This window comes from Spermophilus citellus, assembly GCF_964194105.1.
Source record: "Spermophilus citellus genome assembly, chromosome: 19".
Taxonomy (NCBI): domain Eukaryota; kingdom Metazoa; phylum Chordata; class Mammalia; order Rodentia; family Sciuridae; genus Spermophilus; species Spermophilus citellus.
Window position 1 is genome coordinate 21,859,027 of NC_138201.1, and position 22,898 is coordinate 21,881,924.

The following is a 22,898-nucleotide window of genomic DNA, read 5'->3' on the forward strand; positions in this document are numbered from 1 at the left end:
CCAGGAAGCCTCAGGCAGGGCTACCAGGAGACTACCCTCCCCTCACAGAGGGGCCTCCACCTGGCCCCACCAGAGTCCCAGGAGGGATGGGACGACACCAGGCGACACCATGCAGAGGGTCAGCAGTTCACTTCCTGGGAGGGATCCCTGAGAGCAGGGGATGGCAGTTCAAGGGAACACAGAGAGGAGACTCTTCAGCTTTGTCACACGACAGGCAGGCACACTGTGGCTCGGGGATAGTAGCCATGGCCATAGGGCGGGACCAGAACCTAGCAGTCACAAGTACATACAGGAAGAGAGTTCAGCTCAAGCTAAACAACAACTACAATGTCCACCCATGGGATGAACTTCCTTAGGGCGAGGCAGGACGCTACACATCGCAATAAGTCAGACGACGTGGCACCTTATTCACCCTGAGCGACAATCAATAAGGGAGTTTTTATCATTTACTTAAGAATGAGGCATTTAGCAGGACATGTGGCGCACGCCTGTCATCCCAGTGGCTTGGGAGGCTGAGGCAGGAGGATGGCAAGGTGGAGGCCAGCCTCAGCAACTCAGGGAGGCCCTGAGCCGCTCAGTGAGACCCTGTCTCTGAATCAAATAGAAAAAGGGCTGGGGACGGGGCTCAGGGGTGAGTCACTCCTGGGTTGAATCCCAATACAAAAAGAAGAAAGAAATGGAAAAGTTAAATTTATCTGAAGTCAGCCAGCAGAGTTTAGGAAAGGAGTCAAATTCGAAAGAGAATCCAAATTCAGAGTTTTTGCCACCTAGGGGTTCCAGCTGGGGAGACAACAGCAAAACACCCTGGGTCAGGTGACAGATGGTGACCCTGACCCATGAGAATGGACAGACAGGGTTTCTAAAGCAACAAATGTGACCGTTTGTAATCAATAAAAATTTTAAATAGTGTTCTTTAAGGAAGAATGTAAATGGGGAAGGGGGAGACTTTAAGTTTCTCATAAAACATACAGAATTTTAAATATCCCAATGTCAGAAACTGCTGGGCATGACGGGAGGCACCTGCCATCTCAGCCACTCCCAAGGGGTCAAAGGCTGAGACAAGAGGACCCTTGAGCCCAGGGGTTCAAGATCAGCCTAACAACACAAGGCCCATTGCAAAACGTCAAAAAATAAAAAGCCAAGACCAAGATCTATAAAATGAAAACTGACCAGGAAAATACATGGTGTTTTTGGTACCAGGGATTGAACCCGGGCTGCTTAACCACTGAGCCCCATCCCCAGTGGTTTTTGAAAAATTTTGTTTTATTTTATTTAGAGGCAGGGCCTCGCTAAGTTGCTGAGGCTGGCTTTGAACTCTCGATCCTCCTGCCTCAGCCTCCTGAGCTGCTAGGATTCCAGGCGTGTGCCACCTTGCCCAGCTAGATTTATGACAGATGTGATAATTGGTAGTAAAAACCACAAACCAGAACAATAAATCTGTAGTACACATTATTCAGAGGTTAATATCCATATTATGTAAAAACGACCTATAAAATAGTAGTGAAAGGCAAACCACTTGTATACGGTGACAGGAAAGGAAGACAGTAAGAAAAAAGAAAGAAAGACGGGGGTTGGCAGTATTTATTGAAACATTTTCCTGTTGGTGGGAATTTAAGGTTATGGATGTCCCCTTTCTGTTTCTGAAGAACCTACGTGAGGCTACCTACCAGGACAATGGTGGGTGGTCTGCAGAGGCGATTCCCCAAAGCAATACAAGGAGCCCAAGAGCTTATGAAAAGACGCTCAGCTATGTTCGTAGTTTTAAAAATATAGTCTTAAAGAAGTGGATAAAATGGGGGGGAAAGGGGCTGGGGCTCAGTGGAGAGCGCTTGCCTTGCAGGTGTGAAGTCCCAGGTTCCATCCTGAGCACCACATAAAAATAAACAAATAAATGTATTTAAAAAAAAAATAGATCCAGGCACATTGGTGCACACCTGTCATCCCAGTGACTCTGGAGGCTGAGGCAGGAGGATCGCAAGTTGGAGGCCAGCCTCAGCAGTTTAGCAAGGCCCTAAGCAACTCAGTGAGACCTTGTCTCTAAAACAAGCCCAGGCAGCTTCCAGAACGGTCAAAGCCTATAGCAGCTCAGTGCCTGAGGGGTGCCTGGGAGATGCCGGCAGACCAAGGAGCAGCCAGAACTGATTAAGTCCAGAGAGATCTGACCTGGAGGAGAAGTTCATCAGAGACTGAGTTTCTAAAAGGCTACCAAATGGAATCTGTGGCTAGGATCCCAGTTTTGCAGATATTGAGACATTCTGAACATTCCCATTGCACACACTGGACGGGATATGTGCACGCTGTGGTCAACAATGGTCACGTCTCTCAGTGTGGGAGGTCTCAGGCCAATTCTGTTTTATTTTTTGGGCTTCTCTGCATTTTTTCTACTACGAACCATATTTTGCTCAATAAATAAACACAAGCAACTATAAAAAACATACGCACAGTGCTGCCCCGTGGCTGGATAAGCCACGGCACATGGCTGAGCACGTGCAATACCAAGGCCTCGACCCCAGGTGCTGTGAGGCGACTCTCAGTGACGCTCTGCCACCTGAACTTGGGCTCTCACATGGTCCGTGCTAGAGCTGGCCTGACTGCAGAGTGGACTCTAGGGACAGAGTGAACCATGTTAGGCCACCATCTGTGGTAGCTCTGCCAAGAGGAAGCGGCAGACTGGGCACAGTGGAGCACATCTGTTATCCCAGCAGCTTGGGAGGCCGAGGTAGGAGGACTACGAGTTGGAGGCCAGCCTCAGCAACTTAGTGAGGCCCTGAGCAACTCAGTGAGACCCTGTCTCTCTATAAAATATGAAAAGGACTGGGGACAGGGCTCAGGGGTGAGGCCCACTGGGTTCAATGCCTGGTACCAGAAAATAGAAAAAAACAAAAAAAGAAAGATGGTCAGAAAAGGTACCAGGGTGGGCAAGGCTTATCAGATGACGGTAGTATGAGGGACAAGATGCTGGAGGTCGTGCCACGGATGAGCCTGCTCCTGCCTCAGTGGCACCAGGACCCAAGAGCAGGGCACACCAAGAACAAGGCCAGTGCTTCCCAGTCAAGGCTTCTGTTAGAGGGAGGGAAGGTCACTAGGCGCCTGGGCCTCTTCCCGGGTTGGTGCCTACTTAGGAGACTTCGTGTGCCAGAGGCGGGGGACCAACACACAACGACCCTGGGGCAGGAGATACTGCACCAGCCACTGCCAGGGACTGCGAAGAAACCACTTCAAGGAGACACCACCCGGCGCAGCTGATGTCACCCCAACTGTGGGATGACCCTTGACCCTGCCCGACATCCCCATCTCCAGCGCCTACCTGCACGTCTCTGGGCCAGGTTCAAGGCCACCAGGGAGAAAAGGGACTACCTTGGCAGATTTTGCCCAAGGTGTTGGCGTGACGCGACATCCTGGGTGATGAGCTTCAGTCCTAGGATCTGGCTCTGGTGGCCCTGCCTGGTACGGGGCCACAGAACCCCAAGCCCCAGAAGACGTTTTGAGGACGGCAGCAGAACGGACAGACGTCCACGGCTGAGGCAGGAGGACAGGGTGGTCATGTCAGAAAAGGCACGTGTTTTAGGATGCGCACCGAGGTCCACAGGAGAGACGTCACGGTCCCTGGGATTTGCTTTAAAGTATTCAACAAAGGGCGGAAGGAGAGGGAGAGCAGCTCCCTGGAGTTGGGGACAGGAAGGACGAACTTCTCCAGAGACCATCTTCACACGGGGTCACAGGGACTCCTGAGAGCAGTCAGCCGCTGAGTGGCGGGTCCCTGGATCCACCTGTCAGGCCTCGTGGCAGGGAATCTGACTGCATCCTCTGCTCCCGCCACTCTGCGGAGGTCCCCATCTGTGCCTGTGGGGGCCATGAGAGGCCCTGGCTCCTGGGCTCACTTGGGGCTGTAACAGATCATGCTCAGAACACGAGGCACACTCGTCGTCACTGCTGTCACCCCACCTGGGGGGCATGGTGAGGTCACAGAGGCAGCCCAGGAGGGTGCCCGATGAGTGCTCTGCACTTGGGACACGGGCCCTGAGTGCCAGCGACTGGCACCAAGAAAACCAGCTTTGCACAGGGAGAGGGGTGATCTGTTAGCAATATTGAATTCATTCATTTAATTCTTCCAGCCGCCTCAGCAGGAGCTGGGGCTGGGCTCAGGGGACAGAGCGCTTATGTCCTGTGCGTGAGGCCCTGGGTTCCATCCTTGGCACCAAATAAAAGTAAATAAATAAAGATACTATGTCCCTGTACAACTAAAAAATAAACAAATAAGCAAACCAGCCAACTACCTTAGGAGATCACAACTGCGGTCATTCTTGTTTTACAGAAGAAAATTCAGAAAGACCCAATTAGATCTCAGATCTGCGATTTAATAACTGTGGAAGTTCAGGCTGTCTCTACACCTCTCTGCGCCCTCATTTTAATTTATCTATTTATTTATTTTAGTACCTGAGATTGAACCCAGGGATGCTCAACCCCTGAGCCCCGTCCCCAGCCCTTATTAGATTTTATTTAGAGACAGGGTCTCACTGAATTTGCTTAGGGCCTTCCTAAGCTGCTGAGGCTGGCCTCCACCTTGTGATCCTCCTGCCTCAGCCTCCCGAGCTGCTGGGATGACTGGCGTGGGCCACCATGCCTGGCCCCATCCCTCCCTCTTAAGGACAGTGTCCCCTCTGTGGTGAGACTTCTTGAAAGGATGGCCAAAGCCTGTTTCTTCCACTTCCCCCGAGGCCCTGCTGACTCCACAGAGAGCTCTGGTCTCCACTGACATCCTGGGCACACTCGTTCAGCACGGCTCACTTTTCCTATGCGACCCACCAAGGGGCCTCAAGGGGCCTCTTTTGGCTCTGCTGGGCAGCGCTGGGCACTGTCGACCACATTCTGTTGGCGAGGCCTCTCTGCGAGCCGACCCGGGCAGGCAGCAGCACATGCTGGGAGCAGGGAGACGCCACAGACCTGCCTGCATCCATCAGCCGCGTGGCTTCCGGCAGCTTGTTCATCCTGATCCGAGTTTTTTTGTCTGTAAAACACGTGTAACGTGATCTGCCTCGCAGGATGGCTGCAGGATGGCAGTGACTTATGTCAAGGGGCCTGGCACACAGCACAGGCTTGCAAAATCACAGGGACTGTCACCCTGGGGACACACAACTCCCCGCCTGACAGCTGTCAATCACCGGCTGGTCATTTCGGCTTCCCATGGAAAAAGAACGTCTGGAACCAGACTCCGACTTCTCTAAGTGCAGCGGCTCGCCTGGGTTTTTTCTTAATGGAATCCTCATTCTCCTGGGTTTGTAAGGTCAAAATCTCTCTCCAGCTTCCAGCCCCCCCAGGGCCACACTAGTGAGCCAGGCCCCTGGCAACGTCACACCAGCCTATTTGGGTAGCTTGGTCACTGCCTGCCTGCCTTCCCACGGAGCACCTCGGCCAGGCTGAGCTGAGCTCCGGGTCCAGACGCCCCAGCCTGTCCACATCCTGCCCCTTCCCTTGGGCTACTGTGGGCATCCGGCTCATTCTCCAAATAGCTTCCACCAGGAAGACCTGTGGGCAAGAGTCTCCTTCCCCCTCCCGGAACCCCAGCGCATCATGGCCTCCTGCTTGCACACACACACACACACACTTTCCTCTGTTTCTTCTTGAAAACGTTTACTGAGCACCTATTCTGTGCCAGACACTGTGTCCCCAGCCCTTGGCGATGAATCACCTTTTGAGTCAGACTAGCGAGGACTCTGTGCCCACAGACCTTCCCAGCTGGGAAGACAGCCACCAACGCTAATAAGCACAAGGCAATGTGGCATGTGCTAGAATCCAAGATGGGGTGCCAGGCTCCAGGGGAGTATGGGGGGGGCAGCCATTCTGCTGGTGCCTGTGGGGCAGGCCAGCCCAGCCGCCCCTGCACCCACGCCCCCTCCCCAAGGCACCAGACAGAAGGGGAAAGAGACATGGAATCCCACCAGTCACAGTGGGGCTGCTCAGAATTACAGGAACCTGGAGGAGACAGGTCCCAGGGGACTGGGCACAAGCAGATCTGGGCTGGCGGCTGGCACTTTCCAGTAAGGCACTTGACCTCTCCCGGCTTCTCTGCTCTCCTGGACAGTCCAGAGGAGAAGAGGCACATGCGCAAGGCCCGGAAGCGTCCAGAACAGGGAACTCAGACCCTTCAGGCTCCCTGCTGCAGGACACAGGGGTGTGGGCGGAGGAGGACACTGAGGAACCTGACCTTGCCAGTATTCCATTTTCTTCTTCGTCGTCGTTTTTTATTTTTGGTACTCGGGGTGCTTGACCCCTGAGCCCCCTCCCCAGCCCTACTTTGTGTTCTATTTAGAGACAGGGTCTCGCTGAGTGGCTGACGGCCTTGATTTTGCTGAGGCTGGCTATGAACTCGCGATCCTCCTGCCTCAGCCTCCCGAGCCACTGGGATGGCAGGTGTGCACCACTGCACTTGGCTCCGTTTTCTGCCTTTGTAGATCTGTCGGGCTGCTTTGGAGCATCAGGCAAATGAAATCACACTGTCTCAGGCACCCATGTCTGTCTGGCCCCTTTTCCTTAATTGTCACATGTGTGGGGGGCATTGATACTGTTCGTGCTGCGGACCCTGCTGTGGGGGGCTCTCCTGCTCCTGGTGGTGTGGGGCAGTCGGAACGCCACTGCGGGCTCTGAAGAATCCATGCTGGGACACGGGGCCTGTCAGTTCCAGCGGCTTTCCAGGGGGCTGGACCACTGTTCTCCCCCACCAGCAGCATCTGCGATTCTGCATTAACCACAGCGTCACCAGCGCTGGGTGCTGTCCGTCCCCTCCACTTTGGTCACCCCCCTGCATGGGCCAGAGCACCAGCTGTGGCCGTGGCCTGCATTCCCCCAGACACATGAGGACGCTGAGCCCTTCTCATGTGCTGTGGGCCACCGGGAGGCCCCTCTTATGAGGAAGTCCCGCTTCTGCTTCCCTGATACAACATGCAGACTGGTCCAACTAGGGAGGGGCCACTGTGCCCGGGACAGGCAGGCTCTGTGGAGTGTTTTTAGTGAGAAGACGTGTGGGGCTGTCAGGGGCTGATCATAGTCTTTCCTCGTGCAGGCCCGAGCAGCCGGGGTGGTGGCACATGCCTGTCATCCCAGTGGCTCAGGAGGCTGAGGCAGGAGGATCACGAGTTCAAGGCCAGCCTCAGCCATGGTGAGGCCCTAAGCAACTCAGGGAGACCCTGACTCTAAATAAAATACAAAAAAGGGCTGGGGATGGGGCTCAGTGATTGAGTGCTGCTGAGTTCAATCCCCAGTACAAAAATAAAAATAAAAAAAAAAAAGAATGCCCAAGCAGCCAGGCTGGTGGCTTAGGCTGAGGATCCCCAGGAGGCTGAGATAAGAGGATGGTGACTTGGGGGCCAGCCTCAGCAACAGCAAGGCCCTAAGTGACTCAGTGAGACCCTGTCTCTAAATAAAAAATAAAAAGGGCTAGGGACGGGGCTCAGGGGTTAAGTGCCCCTGATATGGGGGGAAGGGAGTCCAAGCAGAGAGGATAATGGCGAGAAGGGCCGATTGCTCACAGAGGCAGTGAGGAAGGCTGTGTGGTTCTGGGGGGGGGGGGCGGAAGGGAGATCGCATTCTGGAGCAGGAGCTGAGACTCAGAAAGAACACACCCACATCTCCTCGTTCTCCCGTCAACCCGGTTCAGCCTTGACAGCTAGCTCTGAAAACGCCATCTGCCCTGGGTGAAGGTAAGACGGGGCTCCCACAGAACCAGGAGCGCCCCTGGCTACAGGAGCCTGCCCCCGGACATCCTCTCCTCTGGTGTCCTAAGCGCCAACATGTCCCTCTCTCTAAACCACAGGGGTTTCCTGGGACAGGAACCACAACGTGGGCAGCACTCTGTGCCCAGCGGCTGGCATGATCTGAGCAATGCGGAAGTCACCCAGGGCTGTGCGTCCACTACAGAGGAGGAGGAGGGTGGGAAGAACAGTCAAGAGAACTCAACAGGCTGTCCGGGTTCCCTGTGTGCTTTACCCGAACTATGGCTCACCCCCAAACTACTGCACGTGAGTCTTCAAGTCCCCCCTTCAAAGATCAGGAAACCTGGGGCTGAAGGACACAAGCATGGCGCTCAGGGTCCCGCGGCTCTTCATCACTGAGCAGAATCAGGCCCGACTCTGCCACACCTCACATACACTTGTCCCATCCTCCTATTCCCTGTGGCTGACCACAGAGGACAGGTGCTGGCCGGCCACAGCTGTCGGTGCCGGCTGCAGAGCCACTCGGCGCTCCTGCTAGAAGAGGGCAGAGGTGCTGGTTCTGGAGAGGCCCAGGGCACCCTGATGCCCAAAAGAGCCGACTCTAGGCATTGGGGGGGGGGGGTCCTCCTTCTTTTGCTTCCTACAGGAAGTCACAAGGTGGCAGCTGAGCAGAGCTCTGGGGCTGGTGTCCAGCAGGGGGAAGATGGCAGGAGGCTCAGAGACCACAAGGCAGCGGTGCAGGGGGTGGAGGACTTCACCCCCTTGGTCCGTGTGTCCGAGGTCCAGATGGAGATGCACCTAGTCGTGAGCAGTGCAGTTCCCAGCCTGCCCGGTGCTGCGGACCAAGGTTGCCCCTGGCAGGCATCAGAGAGGAGCCCGGGAAAATCCAGCCGGGAGGCCCAGGGGTCAGGCCATGTCGGTGACAGAACCCGCCTCGCCTCACCCGCCAGCGCTGCAGGAGCAGGTGTGCACCCTGGCCTGTGCTCATCCACAAGTCCCCAACCGAGGCACCCGATTTGCACCAGAAGCCCCACAGGGCACCCAGCACTGGCGGACAGGACATCCTCCTGCATCTCTCACAGAAGCCTCTGTATGGCCATCTTACCGGGGAAGGGACCGAGACCCGGGCTCTAGCTCAGCGCCACAGGTCCTCAGGGCTGCCTTCTTTGGCACTCACGGCCCTCGGGGTGACATGTGGCCACCAGGGCAATGCGCTTGGCTCAGCTGTGCGGCTGGGCGGGCGGAACACGCGCTCGGACAGATCACCAGCAAAGGGCCCTGCACAGAAACCTCCGCGACCAGGGGACCCCGTGCCACATGCAGGGCCTAGTGTCCGCCCTCTCCAGTGGGCCTGGTTCTCTGCAGCCCCCCACCTGCTCTCTCCACGGGGGGAGGCTCCGCATCAGCCTCAGTGTCCTAAAGCCCCAGACCTCTGCCTCCACCACCCCGAGCTGCCATCCCACTTGATGTCCTGGGAGCAGTTTTGGGTGCTCGAGGGTGACACAACAGCACTGTCAACGTCCCCCTGAAGAGGCTGCCACTTAAAAGGAAATAGGAAAAAAGGAAAAAATAAAAAATAAAAAAAAGGAGAGGCGCTGATGGCTGGGGAGCCAGGGCGTGCGCAGAGCTAGCAACGTCAAGGTCCAAAGTCTCCGGCGAGCGGAAGCCGAGCCATAGGAAAGCAACGGCTAATGAAAGAGATTGTTGGATGCTGCGTTCTCCCTCCTCCCAGCCATTACAGGGATAAAATTACCCCCACGGAAAAGATCGAAAACCTTTTTCAAAAACTAATACAATTAGGCCTTGTGATTCGGCCTCTCTCCTCCCGGCCCTGCTTGGGATCCTGCTCTCTCCCGCGCCCCTGTGCGTTTCCTGGATGTGGATGGAGGTGCTGTCTTTCTTTATCATCGCCAGCAAAACGCTGTGTTTAAGAGTCAGAGAGGAGATGGTGTTTTCTGCACCTCCTTCTGGAAGCATTTAATAACTGTTCACCAGCAAGGAAGGAAAAGCCCTGCTAGTATAAGCTCACATCTGCCTGCTGTCAGGAGCCTGAACCCTGACAGGGGAGGAGAGAAGGACTGGAGCAGGAGACCTGCTCCAAAGCCAGGAATGATTTTAACAAGGAGAGATGGTGGGGGGAGGTTAGAGGAGGAATAAAATGCGGAGAGCCCCCACCCCCACATACACACACACACACACACACACACACACACACACACACAGGTGAGTGTGCTCCAGCAGCCAAGCGACAGCAGCAGCAGCACACAGCAGGAGACCAAAGCATCGCGCTCACCACCAAGAAAAGAAAAAAGAAGAAAGAATGAAAAGAAAAATCTATGCCGAGGAACATATGGGCAACTGTGGTAATTAGAGCTATGGATGGTGGATTTTTTTTTTAACCCACCCTTTCCGGGATCTCAAATCACAGTCCTTGTCATGACAAGCTACAGTCCAACCTGTGTGTGAGGCTGTTCTGAGACTCGCGGCTCGCTCAGGGCTACTGTGTGAGCAGCTCAGGGGGCACTGCCTTCCCCAGACTGCGGGAGGTCCAGCCATCCCGGGTTTCGGGGTGTCGACTCTGGCTCTCCCCTAAATGCCCTGCAGAGTGGACGCGTGCAGGTGGGCGACGGGGCGGGGAGCAGCCTCCCTCCTGGTCCCTGCGCCTGGAGACGCCCAACCCACCTCTGCCAGGCCCCACTGCGGGGAGCCACAGGAGAAGCCCCGCGGAAACCAAGCCCCAGGAGCAAACTGTCAGCTTCAAAGCTCCAAACCGTGACCAGGGATTGCAAAGACCCGCCCGCCCCGAAAAGAGCTCTTGGCGAGCTGGCTCAGGCATGGGGGCGGGAGCAGGGTTTTAACCTCCTAATGTCCCTCCCAGGTTAAGCTGTTTTTTTTAAGCTGTCATGATCAACAAGTTACTCCCCCCCCCCCCCCAATAAGCAAGTTATCCGTTGAGTTTCCGCGGTTGTTGGCCTTCTAAACGGGGCGAGGAGGTGTCTTTAAGGCTCATCTGCACACAAGCGGGAGTGAGCAGCCTGGTGCACTTTGATCTCCCCGGCTCCCCGGGCTCCCGGGAGGGATCGATAACACAACTTTAATGCATCCGTGGGCAGGACCTCAGGGGTGGTTATTTTTACCCAGGGCCGCTCAGCTCCGGTGTTAAGACAGACTGGGTCTCAGCACCGCCCCGTGGTCACAGAGAGGGTTTTTTTTTTTTCCGTAAAATTGAACTAGAGCAGAGTCGGCTCAACCCCAAACGGGCCAATTAAAAACCAATTATCTCCCAAGGCAACTTGTTGAAAGGCTGGGTTTGCAGGACAGGAGAGCGCAGGAGAGCGGACCTGGAGGGGGCGGCCCTTAGGGAGAGGGCGTGGTCCTGGGGCGGCCCTTAGGGAGAGGGCGTGGTCCTGGGATGGGGCGGCCCCAGGAAGGGCGTGGTCCTGGGGTGGGGGCGGCCCCAGGGAGGGCGTGGTCCTGGGGGCGGTCCTTAGGGAGAGGGCGTGGTCCTGGGATGGGGCGGCCCCAGGAAGGGCGTGGTCCTGGGGGGCGGTCCTTAGGGAGAGGGCGTGGTCCTGGGATGGGGCGGCCCCAGGAAGGGCGTGGTCCTGGGGGGCGGTCCTTAGGGAGAGGGCGTGGTCCTGGAATGGGGGCGGCCCCAGGGAGGGCGTGGTCCTGGGGGCGGTCCTTAGGGAGAGGGCGTGGTCCTGGGATGGGGCGGCCCTAGGAAGGGCGTGGTCCTGGGGGGCGGTCCTTAGGGAGAGGGCGTGGTCCTGGAATGGGGGCGGCCCCGGGGAGGGCGTGGTCCTGGGGGCGGTCCTTAGGGAGAGGGCGTGGTCCTGGGTGGGGGCGGCCCCAGGGAGGGTGTGGTCCTGGGGCGGTCCTTAGGGAGAGCACCGGTGCCCCCAGGAGCCTCACCTTCTTCCCGATGCGCTCCAGCTGCTCACGGTAGAAGGCCTCCCGGCGTCGCTGCTCGGCCTCCCTGCTCTCCAGCTCCCAGGCCTAGGAAAAGGGAGCAGAGCCACTTTAGCCAGCGGCGGTGGTGCCTTCGCGGTCGCTGCGGGGAGAGGACACCCGCCATTCCTGCTCCCAGCCACACTCTGGAGGAGAAGAGCGGGAAGGCACCGAGGACCCCTGCTGTGGCAGGCAGCTCCCACGTATCATGCCCCAGGTTCACAGAGGCCCTTCCAGGTGGGTACCTGTCAGGGCCATTTTGCAGATGGCGGCCACAACATTGGCTCCTGCAGGTGATCTCCTCCCTCCTTCCAGCTCCCCCCAGGGGTCAGGATCCCCACCCTCTTCAGAGACCAGGACACGGACACAACAGAGGGCTGGGCCACTGCTCAGCTCACAGTGACGCAGAGAGGAGCTGGTGTGACTGTGGTCAAGGCAGACAGGAGCCACAGGGCCCAAAAGGGCCAGAGACGGCCGCTGGCCATGGAGCCCTGACACTGGGCACCCTGTCATGCCACTGTCCCGCTCTGGGCCCTCGGGGGGTAGGAGTCCCTGCAGGCTGAGAGAGAAGCAGAGACTCCACAGGTGGAGGGGCGCTGGCCCTGTCCCCCTGCCTGGAGGTGGCCTCGGGGGAGGCTTGGCTGGCCAGGCTGAGCTCTGGCTGGCTCACCCTCCCCCCCGCTGGGGTCCTGGACCTTCTCCTCCAATCCGGAGATCCAGGTTGCTCATCAGTGTCCCTTCCTGACCCGCGGGACTGTCCAGGAGGCTAAGGGAACACTCCCCATCAGGGAAGGGTCCTAACAAGCCTCCACAAAGGATCCCCAGTGTCACGACACAGAAGAAACACATGCTCTGGCTGGGCATCCCACATCCCCAAAGCCTCTGACAGGCTCTTCCAGGACCAGGTCCTAAGTGCCACACCCTTAGTCCTCCCTGGGCCGACTCAGCCAGCATCAATGAGCCCAGAGGCTCAGCACTGCCATCAGGAGGATAGCACCTGCCCACCGCCTGTCCCGAGCAGGGGCTGAGCACCGCTAGCTCCCAAGGGCACCTGGTTCTCACTATCCCCAAGCGCACAAGCCAGCCACCCAGAGAGGCCACTGTGACTTCATGTCCTAAGCTTTTCTTCTTCAATCACGCTGTGCTGCCACCACCCGGGTGTGCATCACCCCAAGTACAGGGGAGATGGGAACCCACGGCCTGCCAGTGCCCTTCCTCTGCCCACGACGCTCCTGCTGGTCACTGAACCTGTGGGCGCTGCCGACAAAGTGGTCAGTAGAGGGGCCGATGGCACACCAGGATCCCGCAAGCGCAGAGAAGCAGATGAAGAAAAGCTTGGGGGGACAGCCATCCTGTTCCCAGGGGACACTAGGATCCTGAGCTGGGAGGCGGCCTGCCCACTGGGGTTCACGCTGGTTTGCCACCAGGGCTCCAGCAGGCTGGAGCAAGTGGCCTCCTTCTCGTTTCTGTCTTACCTACAGACGCGGGGAGGAGCAGTCCCCCCCAGTCTCACCCCCACCACGCTGCGGACTATCTAAACACGCCAGAAAGGCTCTGGAAGGACCCTGGAGGGCCAGCGCTCAGAGAAGCTGAGCACTGGGACTGAGTGGGATTTCTCCCAGGACCCCGCAAAGCGCCAGGCGGCTCATCTGGGCGGCCTGACAGCAGCCCAGCACTTAACTGTGAACGGTCCCCAGTGCCATCGACGGACAAGCTCGTCTCATGCAATTAAGCAGCCCATCCAGGAATACCTCCCAGGGCTGTGGACCTGCCATTTTCTGGCCAGTGGTCCCAATCAGGAAGATGGCAACTGAAAGCAAGACCGTCCTGGGGTTCTTCAGCTGTCACTCACTAGGGGCAACGGCCCGGGAGGGAGGAGGCGGCTCATCCATGTGTGCAACCACTGTTCAGCTAACCCACTGTGATGGCCCCCGTGGGTAGAGGCGCCCCCAGAACACTGGGGCTGCAGCTTGCAGGCCTGTGCCAACTGTGACAGGTCTACGTCAGGAACGGGACATGCAGGAAAGAAGTGCTTGGCAAAGAGGCCCACCCATCGGACCCCTCAGAGATGGTTCACACACAACAGGAAATACTGGCTGGGCGCGATGGCACATGCCTGTCATCCAGACAGCTCCAGAGGCTGAGGCAGGAGGATCGCAAGGTGGAGGCCAGCCTCAGCAACTCAGGGAGGCCCTGAGCCGCTCAGTGAGACCCTGTCTCTAAATAGTATAGAAAAAGGGCTGGGGACGGGGCTCAGGGGTGAGGCATCCCTGCTTCAATCCCTGGAGGGAGGGAGGGAGGGAGGGAGGAGAGAGAGGGGAGAGAGGGGAGAGAGAGGAGAGAGAGTGCGCGAGAGAGAGCACAGGCGAACTCGAACTGAAGCCTCCTCTTCTATTGGCCGCAATACATAGCGTGGCTGGGCGTGGCCAGGGGAGGGCGTGGCAGGGGCGTGGCCAGGGAGGGCGTGACAGGGGCGTGGCCAGGAGAGGGCGTGGCCAGGAGAGGGCGTGGCCCGGGGGCGTGAGCAGCTGTCAGAGAGGCAGGTCTGCACCCCAGATGAAGCGGAGCTGTGGGCCACCCCACGTCCTGGGGCTCCAGCTACCTCGCTCCACCCACAGTCCCTGCTCGCTCTCCGAGGTATGAAGGAGCCCTCATGACCGACAATGGACAGGTGACAAATGAAAAGGGGTCCTACAAAGTGAATGTGACAGGAAGCCCTGGATGTCGAGACCCGCCCAGAGCAAGTGCTCAGGGTTTGGGGTGGATGAGGTCACCCAACAAAGGGGCTCTACAGCCCTGCGTCAAGCCCCGGGAGGTCCCCTATGTGCAGCGCTCAGCAGGTGTCAGGCTGCAGGGCACAGGCTGGTCTCAGTGACTGACTCAGAGGCTCACCAGGTAGTACCCCGTGTCTGCTTGGTGACAGACGCTACTGTGGAGGGACTGGAGGTATACCAGGGAAACCAGGACGCTTCTGCTCTCGTGGAGCTGGGCTCCCCGGGGACAGCCAAGCGTATGTGCACATGAACGGGCTGATGCTGAGAGTGACATGTGCTGGGGACCGCGGGAGGCGCGCTCAGCCAGGGCCACCTCTGAACAGGACTTGGAGTCTGCGGCCAGTGAGCCGAGGACCTCCTCCAGGCAAGACGGCACCCTGAGCTGGCCTTTGAAGCTCGCCTCCACTGCTCCGTACACCACAGAAGCCAGGTTCAGAAAGCAGATTAAAGTGTTCAACACAGAACAGAACCACAAAGCAGTAGGTGGACCTGGAGCCACAGGCCTGCTGGGCTCTGGGTCTGCTGTGCGCTGGACCTCTCCTTAGATACTGCAGGATCTGAAGCCACTACGCTCTACAGAGGCAGGGGACCTGGAGTAGAGGGCTCTCCCTGAAATAAGAAACCAACATAAAAAATTCCTGAAGCTGGGTGAGGTGGTGCACACCCATCAGCCCAGCAACTTGGGAGGCTGAGGCAGGAGGATTGTGAGTTGGAGGCCAGCCTCAACAAAAGCGAGGCTCTAAGTAGCTCAGTGAGACCCTGTCTCTAAATAAAATACAATATAGGGCTGGGGTGTGGGTCAGTGGTACAGTGGTCCTCAGTTCCATCCCCAGGACCCCCATAAAAAGACTAGAGAAGTCAGTCAATCAGTTACCACAATATAGGCAAGGGAGGTAGCCCCTGCTCCCGGCACCCATGCCCTTGTGCAGCTCCCTCCCCAGTGTGTGGCTGGACCTAGGAACTTAGAAATAAAGAATATGGCAGAAGTGGTGGGATCGGCATTCTGAGACCTGGTTTTCAAAGACAGCGGTCTCTGCTTGCCTCTCTGCCACCAGCTCTGCTTACTCAAGGGGTGAAGCAGGCTTCTATTTGAAGAGCTGCACATGGCCATGAACTGAGGGCGGCCCCTGGCCAAGAGGCAGCGAAGGGGTAAGTCTTGTCCATCAGCCCCAAGGGAGGGAGCCCTGTCAGCAGCCAGGAGAGGGCCTGGAAGCGGATTCGCCCCTGGTGGAGCCTTCAGATGTGACAGCCCTGTAAGACACCGTGACCACACCACGGTGAGAGACTGCAGGCAGAGGTACCAGCTACACAGCACCGGGTCTCAACCCTCCAGCGTAAGACAATAAATGCTGACTGTTGTCCAGCAATTAAAAAATGCAAAATGTGAACTGATTCATCTTTCCTTTAAAGGAAAAAGACAACCACTTTGGATAAAAGAAACACAAAGAAAACCCAACTATATGCTCTTTTTTTTAAGAGACCCAGCTCCCCATACTGATGGTCTTACAGAACAAGAAACCTTTCACTGCAGATTATATATATATATGTATGTATTTTGTACCGGGGATTGAACCCCAAGGGCCCTTACCCACTGAGCCCCATCCCTGGTCCTTTTAATAATTTATTTACAGACAGGGGCTTACTGAGTTGCTTAGGGCTTCTCTAAGTGGCTGAGGCTGGCCTCCAACTTGCGATCCTCCTGCTTCAGCCTCCTGAGTTGCTGGGATGACAGGTATGCACCATGGCACCCGACTCACAGATATATACTTTCTGTCAAATGTTTTATGTATACAAAAGATTGAGCATTCACTTAAAAGTTTAAAAATATAAACATGCCAAAAAAAAAAAAAAAAACCCAAACCGACAACAACAACAAAACACAATGACCCAATATGGAGAGAGAATATATTCACCAGAACCAGACCACCAAGGGCTCATATGTTGGAATCGACAGAGAGAGAGGTTAAGTAACTATGATTATTAAGATGTTAAAGAATCTAATAAATAAGGTCACTAGCATGTGTGAAGAGGCAGAGGGTGCCCACAGGGTGCCGGACACTCGAGTCGCATTGTTTATGATAAGAAATCAGCAGATCATCTCATGAGGATTCCTTTACATGGGATGAGTCACTTCTCTCCTGTCACTTTCAAGATCTTTCCTCTGACTCTGCCTTTTGACGGCTTATGATGCCTCTGGGTCGTAAGATCTCCCTGAGATCTCCCTGTGCACAGCCCTGCCTGTTGACTGGACCTAGATCCCGGGAACATATCGGAAGTTTTCAAAGCCTTCTGTGGACATCTCAGGCCTCAGATTTTCTCTCTTTTGTAATTTTGTTTTGTGTGTGTGTGTGTGTGTGTGTGTGTGTGTGTGAGAGAGAGAGAGAGAGAGAGAGAGAGAGAGAGAGAGAGAGAGAGAGAGAGAGAGAAGAGAGACAGGGCCTTGCTAAGTGGCTGAGGCTGGCCTTCCACTTGCGATCCTCCTACCCTGACTCCCAAGTCTCTGGGACTGTGAGTGTGCGCCATCACACCACCCTGTTGGCTTTTTTCCCCAAGATTTCTGGTTATGCCATGGTTTGATTTACCTGCTGTCCACCCCAGGTAGCCCTAACATTCAACAGCTACCTCTGGTTGTCTGTGACAAATGCCCCCATGGTAACAGTGGACTGCCACCAGCACCTGCTGAGTCAAGTCACATAAACAGTCTTGCAAGTGGGGCGCTGTAGGCGGTCACCAGAACAATGGTGGCCATTCCCTGGGAATTGTGGCTGGGAGCAGCAGAAGAGCTCCACACCCTCTCTGCCCCCTGCAGTGGCTGGCTAGCTGTGGGCTGGCACCTACCTAGGGGAGGCCAGTTTCAGAGACGTTGTGGAGCAGTGGGGAAAGGGAGGGTGAGTTAAAATGCCTGGTGCTTTGCAGAGTCTTCCACTCTCCTTAACAAATGTTCCTGGGTTGCTGCAAGCCTTGGGTTGATTATCAGAGTTCTGAAGAAGTCGATTCTGACGATTTTTGTCAGTATTTTCATTACTTTTATGGAAGGGGATTTTTCAGAGGATTTCAGTGCACTCTTTTTACCAACATGCAGGAATGGTATGGTATGAAGTCACAGTTATTAACATACTGGATAGAGAGGGAAGAGGAAAGAATCAAATCCAAATCAAAACATAAAGAGATAAAAGACTGAGAAATAAAGCCTGGCGCGATGGTGCAAGCCTGTCATCCCTGCCGCTCAGGAGGCTGAGGCAGGAGGATTGTGAGTTCAAAGCCAGCCTCAGCAACGGCGAGGCCCTAAGCAACTCAGAGAGACCCTGTCTCTAAATAAAATACAAAGCAAGGCTGGGGATGGGGCTCAGGGGTGGAGGGCCCCTGAGTTCAGTCCTTAGCACACAACCTCCCCCCCAAAAATCTATAGGATCATCTCAAATGTCCGAAGCACACGTTCAAGTGCAGTCCCAACATGAGAAGAAACAAAGGAGGCAAAAGAATACAGAGATAAATCCCAAGAATCCTCCAAAATTACTTAAAGACAACGAATTACACATCCCAGACGCTCAGAAAAATTCCAAGCAGGATGCTTCTGTGAGGTTCTTAAATAATTCCTGAAGTAATGGCATATTTTTGAACACAGACAACCATCAGCTTAAAAAATGCCATTTCTACAGCAATCTTAAAAAAGTAACCAAAAAAGCACAAATAAAAAGCCAATAGAGGAGATCATGGAATTCTAAATATACTGGTTCATCCACCCCGACTCCCCAAAAGAAGCCAAGAAGAGGCAAAGGGGAGAAAAGAATTGGTGGGACACAGAAATTCAACATGACAGATTTGAGTCTGATGCTATAAATAATCCCATTAAATGTAAACCAATTGAAGCCCCCTGTAAAGTTCCCATTGCTGTTACACGAAATGGCCAAAACAGTAATAGTAGTCATGGCCTAAAGCACACGGACGCACCCTCCCACGTTTCTAGAGATGGGAAATGTCTGGCTGTTTCGTGTGACTCAGGTCACAGGGGTTGACAGGCTGCCACCTTGGCTTGTGGCCTCACAACAGCTGACCTGCCCACACTCGCAGCACCTGCCTCACTTTCTGGCCTCCCTCTCTGCCTGGGCATGACCTGAATCATGCTGATCCCATCTGGATAGTAAGATGCTCTCCTGTCACATCCTCAACTGGATCACACCTGCAAAGTCTCCTGTGCCACATGCAGTACTTGCTCATAGGTTTCAGGGGACGAGGAACCGGACCTCCCAGTGCTGGGCAGGGGGCGGGGTTCAAGTCTACCATGTCCTCAAGGAAAGGCCAAACCCTGACTCTATGGTGTTGATGAGATGGTCTATTTTACTCCCCAAACACTGATAGAACAAGCAGACGAAAAACCAATAAGGATATGGAAGATCTGAACAATATTTATTATCCAATGTGACTCAAGTGACATTTATAGGACACTCTATCCAACAACCGCAGATGGGGGCCCTGGGCTCCGTCCTCAGTGTTGCATATAAATACATAAATGAAATAACATGAAGATCCACAGAAAAGCATGAAATCATTCAAAGTATGTTTGATGATCACAGAATTATTAAATCAGGAACTAGTACCAGCAAGATAGCCAGATAATTCTCGAATGTTTGGAAATTAAACACATTACTCTGGTGACCTGTAACTCCTTAACCAGGAGAAAAATCAGTCCTTAGAAAGAAACTTGGAGATGACAGAGATGCTGTATTTAGCAGACAAGGACTTTCAAACTGCCATTACTAATGTTTTTAAATATTCAAAGCGAATGTAAACATGGTGTTGTTAAGTGGAGAGACTCAGAAGGGTAAAATGGAATTTTAGGAGCTGAAAAGTCTATTTGAAGTCAACGGCTGAAAGAGGAAATGCTAACTCAGTGACTGCGGTGACAATTTCCATCTCAAGTGGTCTAACTTGCAGGTCATTAAATTCTTGGGACAGGTAGTGGCAATGGGAAAACATTTGAAGAATAACAGATGAAAATTTTCCAAATGTGTTAAAGAAGCTCAACAAACAGTGCACCAATAAACACAAGGTGATTAATGCAGTAATAAAAATATAAAAACCATCCGCCTGATGATTTTTAAAAACCCAATTTTCCTTGATTTATAAAACAAAACAAAAGGCTTTCCCTACAGAAATTCCCAGATGTTTCACTGATTAATTCTATCAAATATTTAAGGAAGAAATACCATTTCTAAGCAAATTCTTTCAGCAAATAGAGGAGAGAATATTGCCCAACTCATTTTAGGAGGCTATTCCAAGTATTACACCAAATAACACAAGGACATTACAAAAAGAGAGATTTACATACTGATATTATTCAAGAAAAGAGGTGTTACTGGGCACGGTGGCCCACACATGTCATCTCAGAGACTCAGGAGGCTGAGACAGGAGGATTGGATGTTGGAGGCCAGCCTCAGCAACTTATCGAGGGACTAGGCAACTCAGCAAGACCCTGTCTCTAAATAAAAAATAAAAGGGTTGGGGATATAGCTTGGTGGTTAAGTGCCCCTGGGTTCAACGTTCAGTACCAGATAGATAAAATTCCTTTACAAAAAAAAAAAAAAAGGAAAATGAAATCCGCCGATATGTAAAAAAAAGATAATACCTCATGATCAACTGGGGCTCCCACCAGAAGTCTACGGTTGCTATAACATAAAAAAAATAACCAATATACTGAATACATTATCAAATGGAAGATGGAAAAGCACATGACCCTTTCAAACAAATGCAAGAAAGTCGTGTGACAAATAAAATCCCCATTTATGAAATCAAGCAAACCAGAAACAGAAAATTTCCTTCACTTGATGAAGGCTATGTTAATAAAAAATCTTTATGCAAAATCATGTTTACTAGTGAAATAGTTAATGCTTTTCCTTTAAGATAAATAAAATTAGTAAGATTGACTAATGAAGTTAATAAGATTGATTTAATAGACATATCTGTAGAATCTCTACTTCCAAAATTTAAAACTGAGTACACCATCTGCCAAAAATTCATCATTCTTTTAGGTCACAACCACCAAAAAGAAGAAAAGAAATAATGAAAAACTTAACAAATGTAACCCAAAGGACAATATGCAACATGTCCTCTGAAATAACCTCAGAGCTAGGAGAAAATCATAAGATAAATTTCAGTTATTCCACATCGACTACATGTATGAATGTATCATATGGTGCTTCATGAATATGGACAACTTTTATGTCAAATAAAAATTGCAAAAAAAATTTTTTTAATTGTAAAAAGTCAAAGTTCCATGTTTTAAAGAATATGGAAAAACTGATGATGTGTCTGAGAGGAACATTAATGGCCTTAAACGCATTTATATTGAAAAACTGGGTTTGAAAGAAATTCCTCATTTCACATACAAAGAAAATAAGCCTCAGACTAGGTGAGATGGTGGTTGGACATGACATGTCCCCCAGGAGCTCACAGGCAGCCACGCAGGGATGACCCGAGGTGCATGATCAGACCATGGGTGACGGGACCCCACCCACCCCTGGGTTCACCCTTGGATGGACTCATGATAGGAAAGGACTGAACTGGGTGGTGAATGGAGGAAGCAGGTCACTGGGGGCCTGCCCCTGGGGACTGTGTATCTTGTCCCTGGCCCCTTGTGCCGTGTCCACCTGAGCCTGGCAGCTGTCCTGCACCGCACGCCAGCCACACTTGGCCACCACGTGCTGCCTCACCTTGGGCTCTGAGCCATGGGTTGGCTGCCCAGGAACCGAGCCTCTGAAACCATGAGCCACATACACTGCTCTCAAAGTTGTCCCTGTCAGGAATTTTCATCACAGTGACGAAAAGTTAACCGAGGTGACTAGGTTACACAGACACAGGGCTATGAAGACAGGTTCCCATGTCCCAAGGAAGCGACCTCCCAACATTCAGGGACTCAGTCATCCTGTCTGAACAGTGTGGAGCGATGATGTGGATCACTGTCATCCAATGGGGTGCCTCTGACCTGGGCTGTCACAGTGTTTCTCGAATGTTGAAGGTGCATTTGATTCACCTGAGACTTTGCTAGAAGACAGACTGTGCCAGGAGGCCTAGGGCCGGCCCCAGACTCCACATTGCTAATGGATTCCAGGATGTCACTTGAGCATCAAGGCCCAGGTCAGGCCTGCAGAAGGACAAAGGATGGTGCTAAGGAGACTTGTAACCTCCTGTGGCCCCACAGTCTCTGGGGTCCAGGACAGTGTGCTCTGACTTTAAACCTAGCGCAGGATGAGGCTTAAGGAAGCAGGTTCAGAGGGAGGGAGATGTAGCTCTCAGTGCCAGACCTGTCACCCCTACTTCCGCAGCCGGGTCCACGCCTCTGAAACCCAGTCTCCTGTTCTAGGCCATGGGGGTGAACCCCACCTCTGTTTGTGAGCCTGCGGGAAGGCGATTCCATGAGGCCGACAAGGCCCTGATGGCAGCATCTGCTACGAGGGAGTTTTTGCAAGTTCAATGTCAGCCAAGAATCGTTTTCACGATAATAAAGTGTTATTATTAAACATTCAATCAGAAAAGAAAACATACCTGTTCATAACCGTCATGGATAACAGAGATTTAAAGTAAAACAGCAAATCTCAAAGACAAATATAACTTGGAGATGATCTGAGATAATCTCTACTTGGAAGTGGCGGTGCCATCTCCCTGTCTCTAAATAAAACACAAAATAGGGCTGGGGAGGGGGCTCAGGGGTCGAGGACCCCTGAGTTCAATCCCTGGTACCCCTCTAACTACCCCCCCCAAGAAATGACCACGCTGGTCAGGAGGCCTGGGTTGAAATCCTGCTCTGACAGCCCTTCAGGAGACACTGAATGGGGAGTTTTGCTCTGAGCCTCAGTTTCCTCCTCTTGCTACCCTGGGGGTCACTGTGACTCTGCCCTGATGCAGGGGTCTGGTCTGAAGAGCCCTGCTCTCCCCCTCTCTTCCATAACTGGCTCGGGAGGTGCACACGTTACAGGGGTCAGCACAGATCGGCCAGGGGGCTGCCCCTCGTCAAGCCAGGGCACGGCTTAGACACGTCTTCATCAGCCACCAAGGACTTCTGCAGAGGCCAAGTGCAGAGAAGTGGGGGGGGCACAGCCGCGCTGGCACCGTGACCCTGGGGCTGAGCTCCTGATCCTGAATGGAGACGCCACCAGAGATCTGGGGTCTGTCCCCCACTCTTCAAATCCACCCACCTGTGTCCGGAAGGGGAGGGACAAAGGGGCCTTGCAGAGGGATGGGCAAAGTCGATCATGACTCCAGCACATTCGTCAGAGTCCCCGACGCTCACAGGACACTGTGAAGACAGGTTCTATTGCAGTCATCTGCTGAGAGGTCGAAGGCGTCCTGAAGTCCCCGTTTCCTCAGGGAGGGTGGCAGGAAAACAGGTGGCACCCGAGCACTGTCTGCTGGCGCTGCGCCCTTCCACACCTCCACCCCCAGGCTGTGGGGCGGTGCAGTGGACATG

At 53.8% G+C, this 22,898-nt stretch overlaps 1 protein-coding gene across 1 annotated transcript in view; it reads right to left on the minus strand.

The window, feature by feature from the left end:
• The window catches only part of CHCHD6 (coiled-coil-helix-coiled-coil-helix domain containing 6), a 180,168-nt gene that overhangs the window by 52,205 nt on the left and 105,065 nt on the right, over positions 1–22,898 (minus strand). Inside the window, exon 5 of the mRNA XM_081276335.1 lies at positions 11,625–11,708. Coding sequence (XP_081132461.1) covers positions 11,625–11,708 — 84 coding nt within the window. The remainder of the gene's footprint in view (positions 1–11,624; positions 11,709–22,898) is intronic.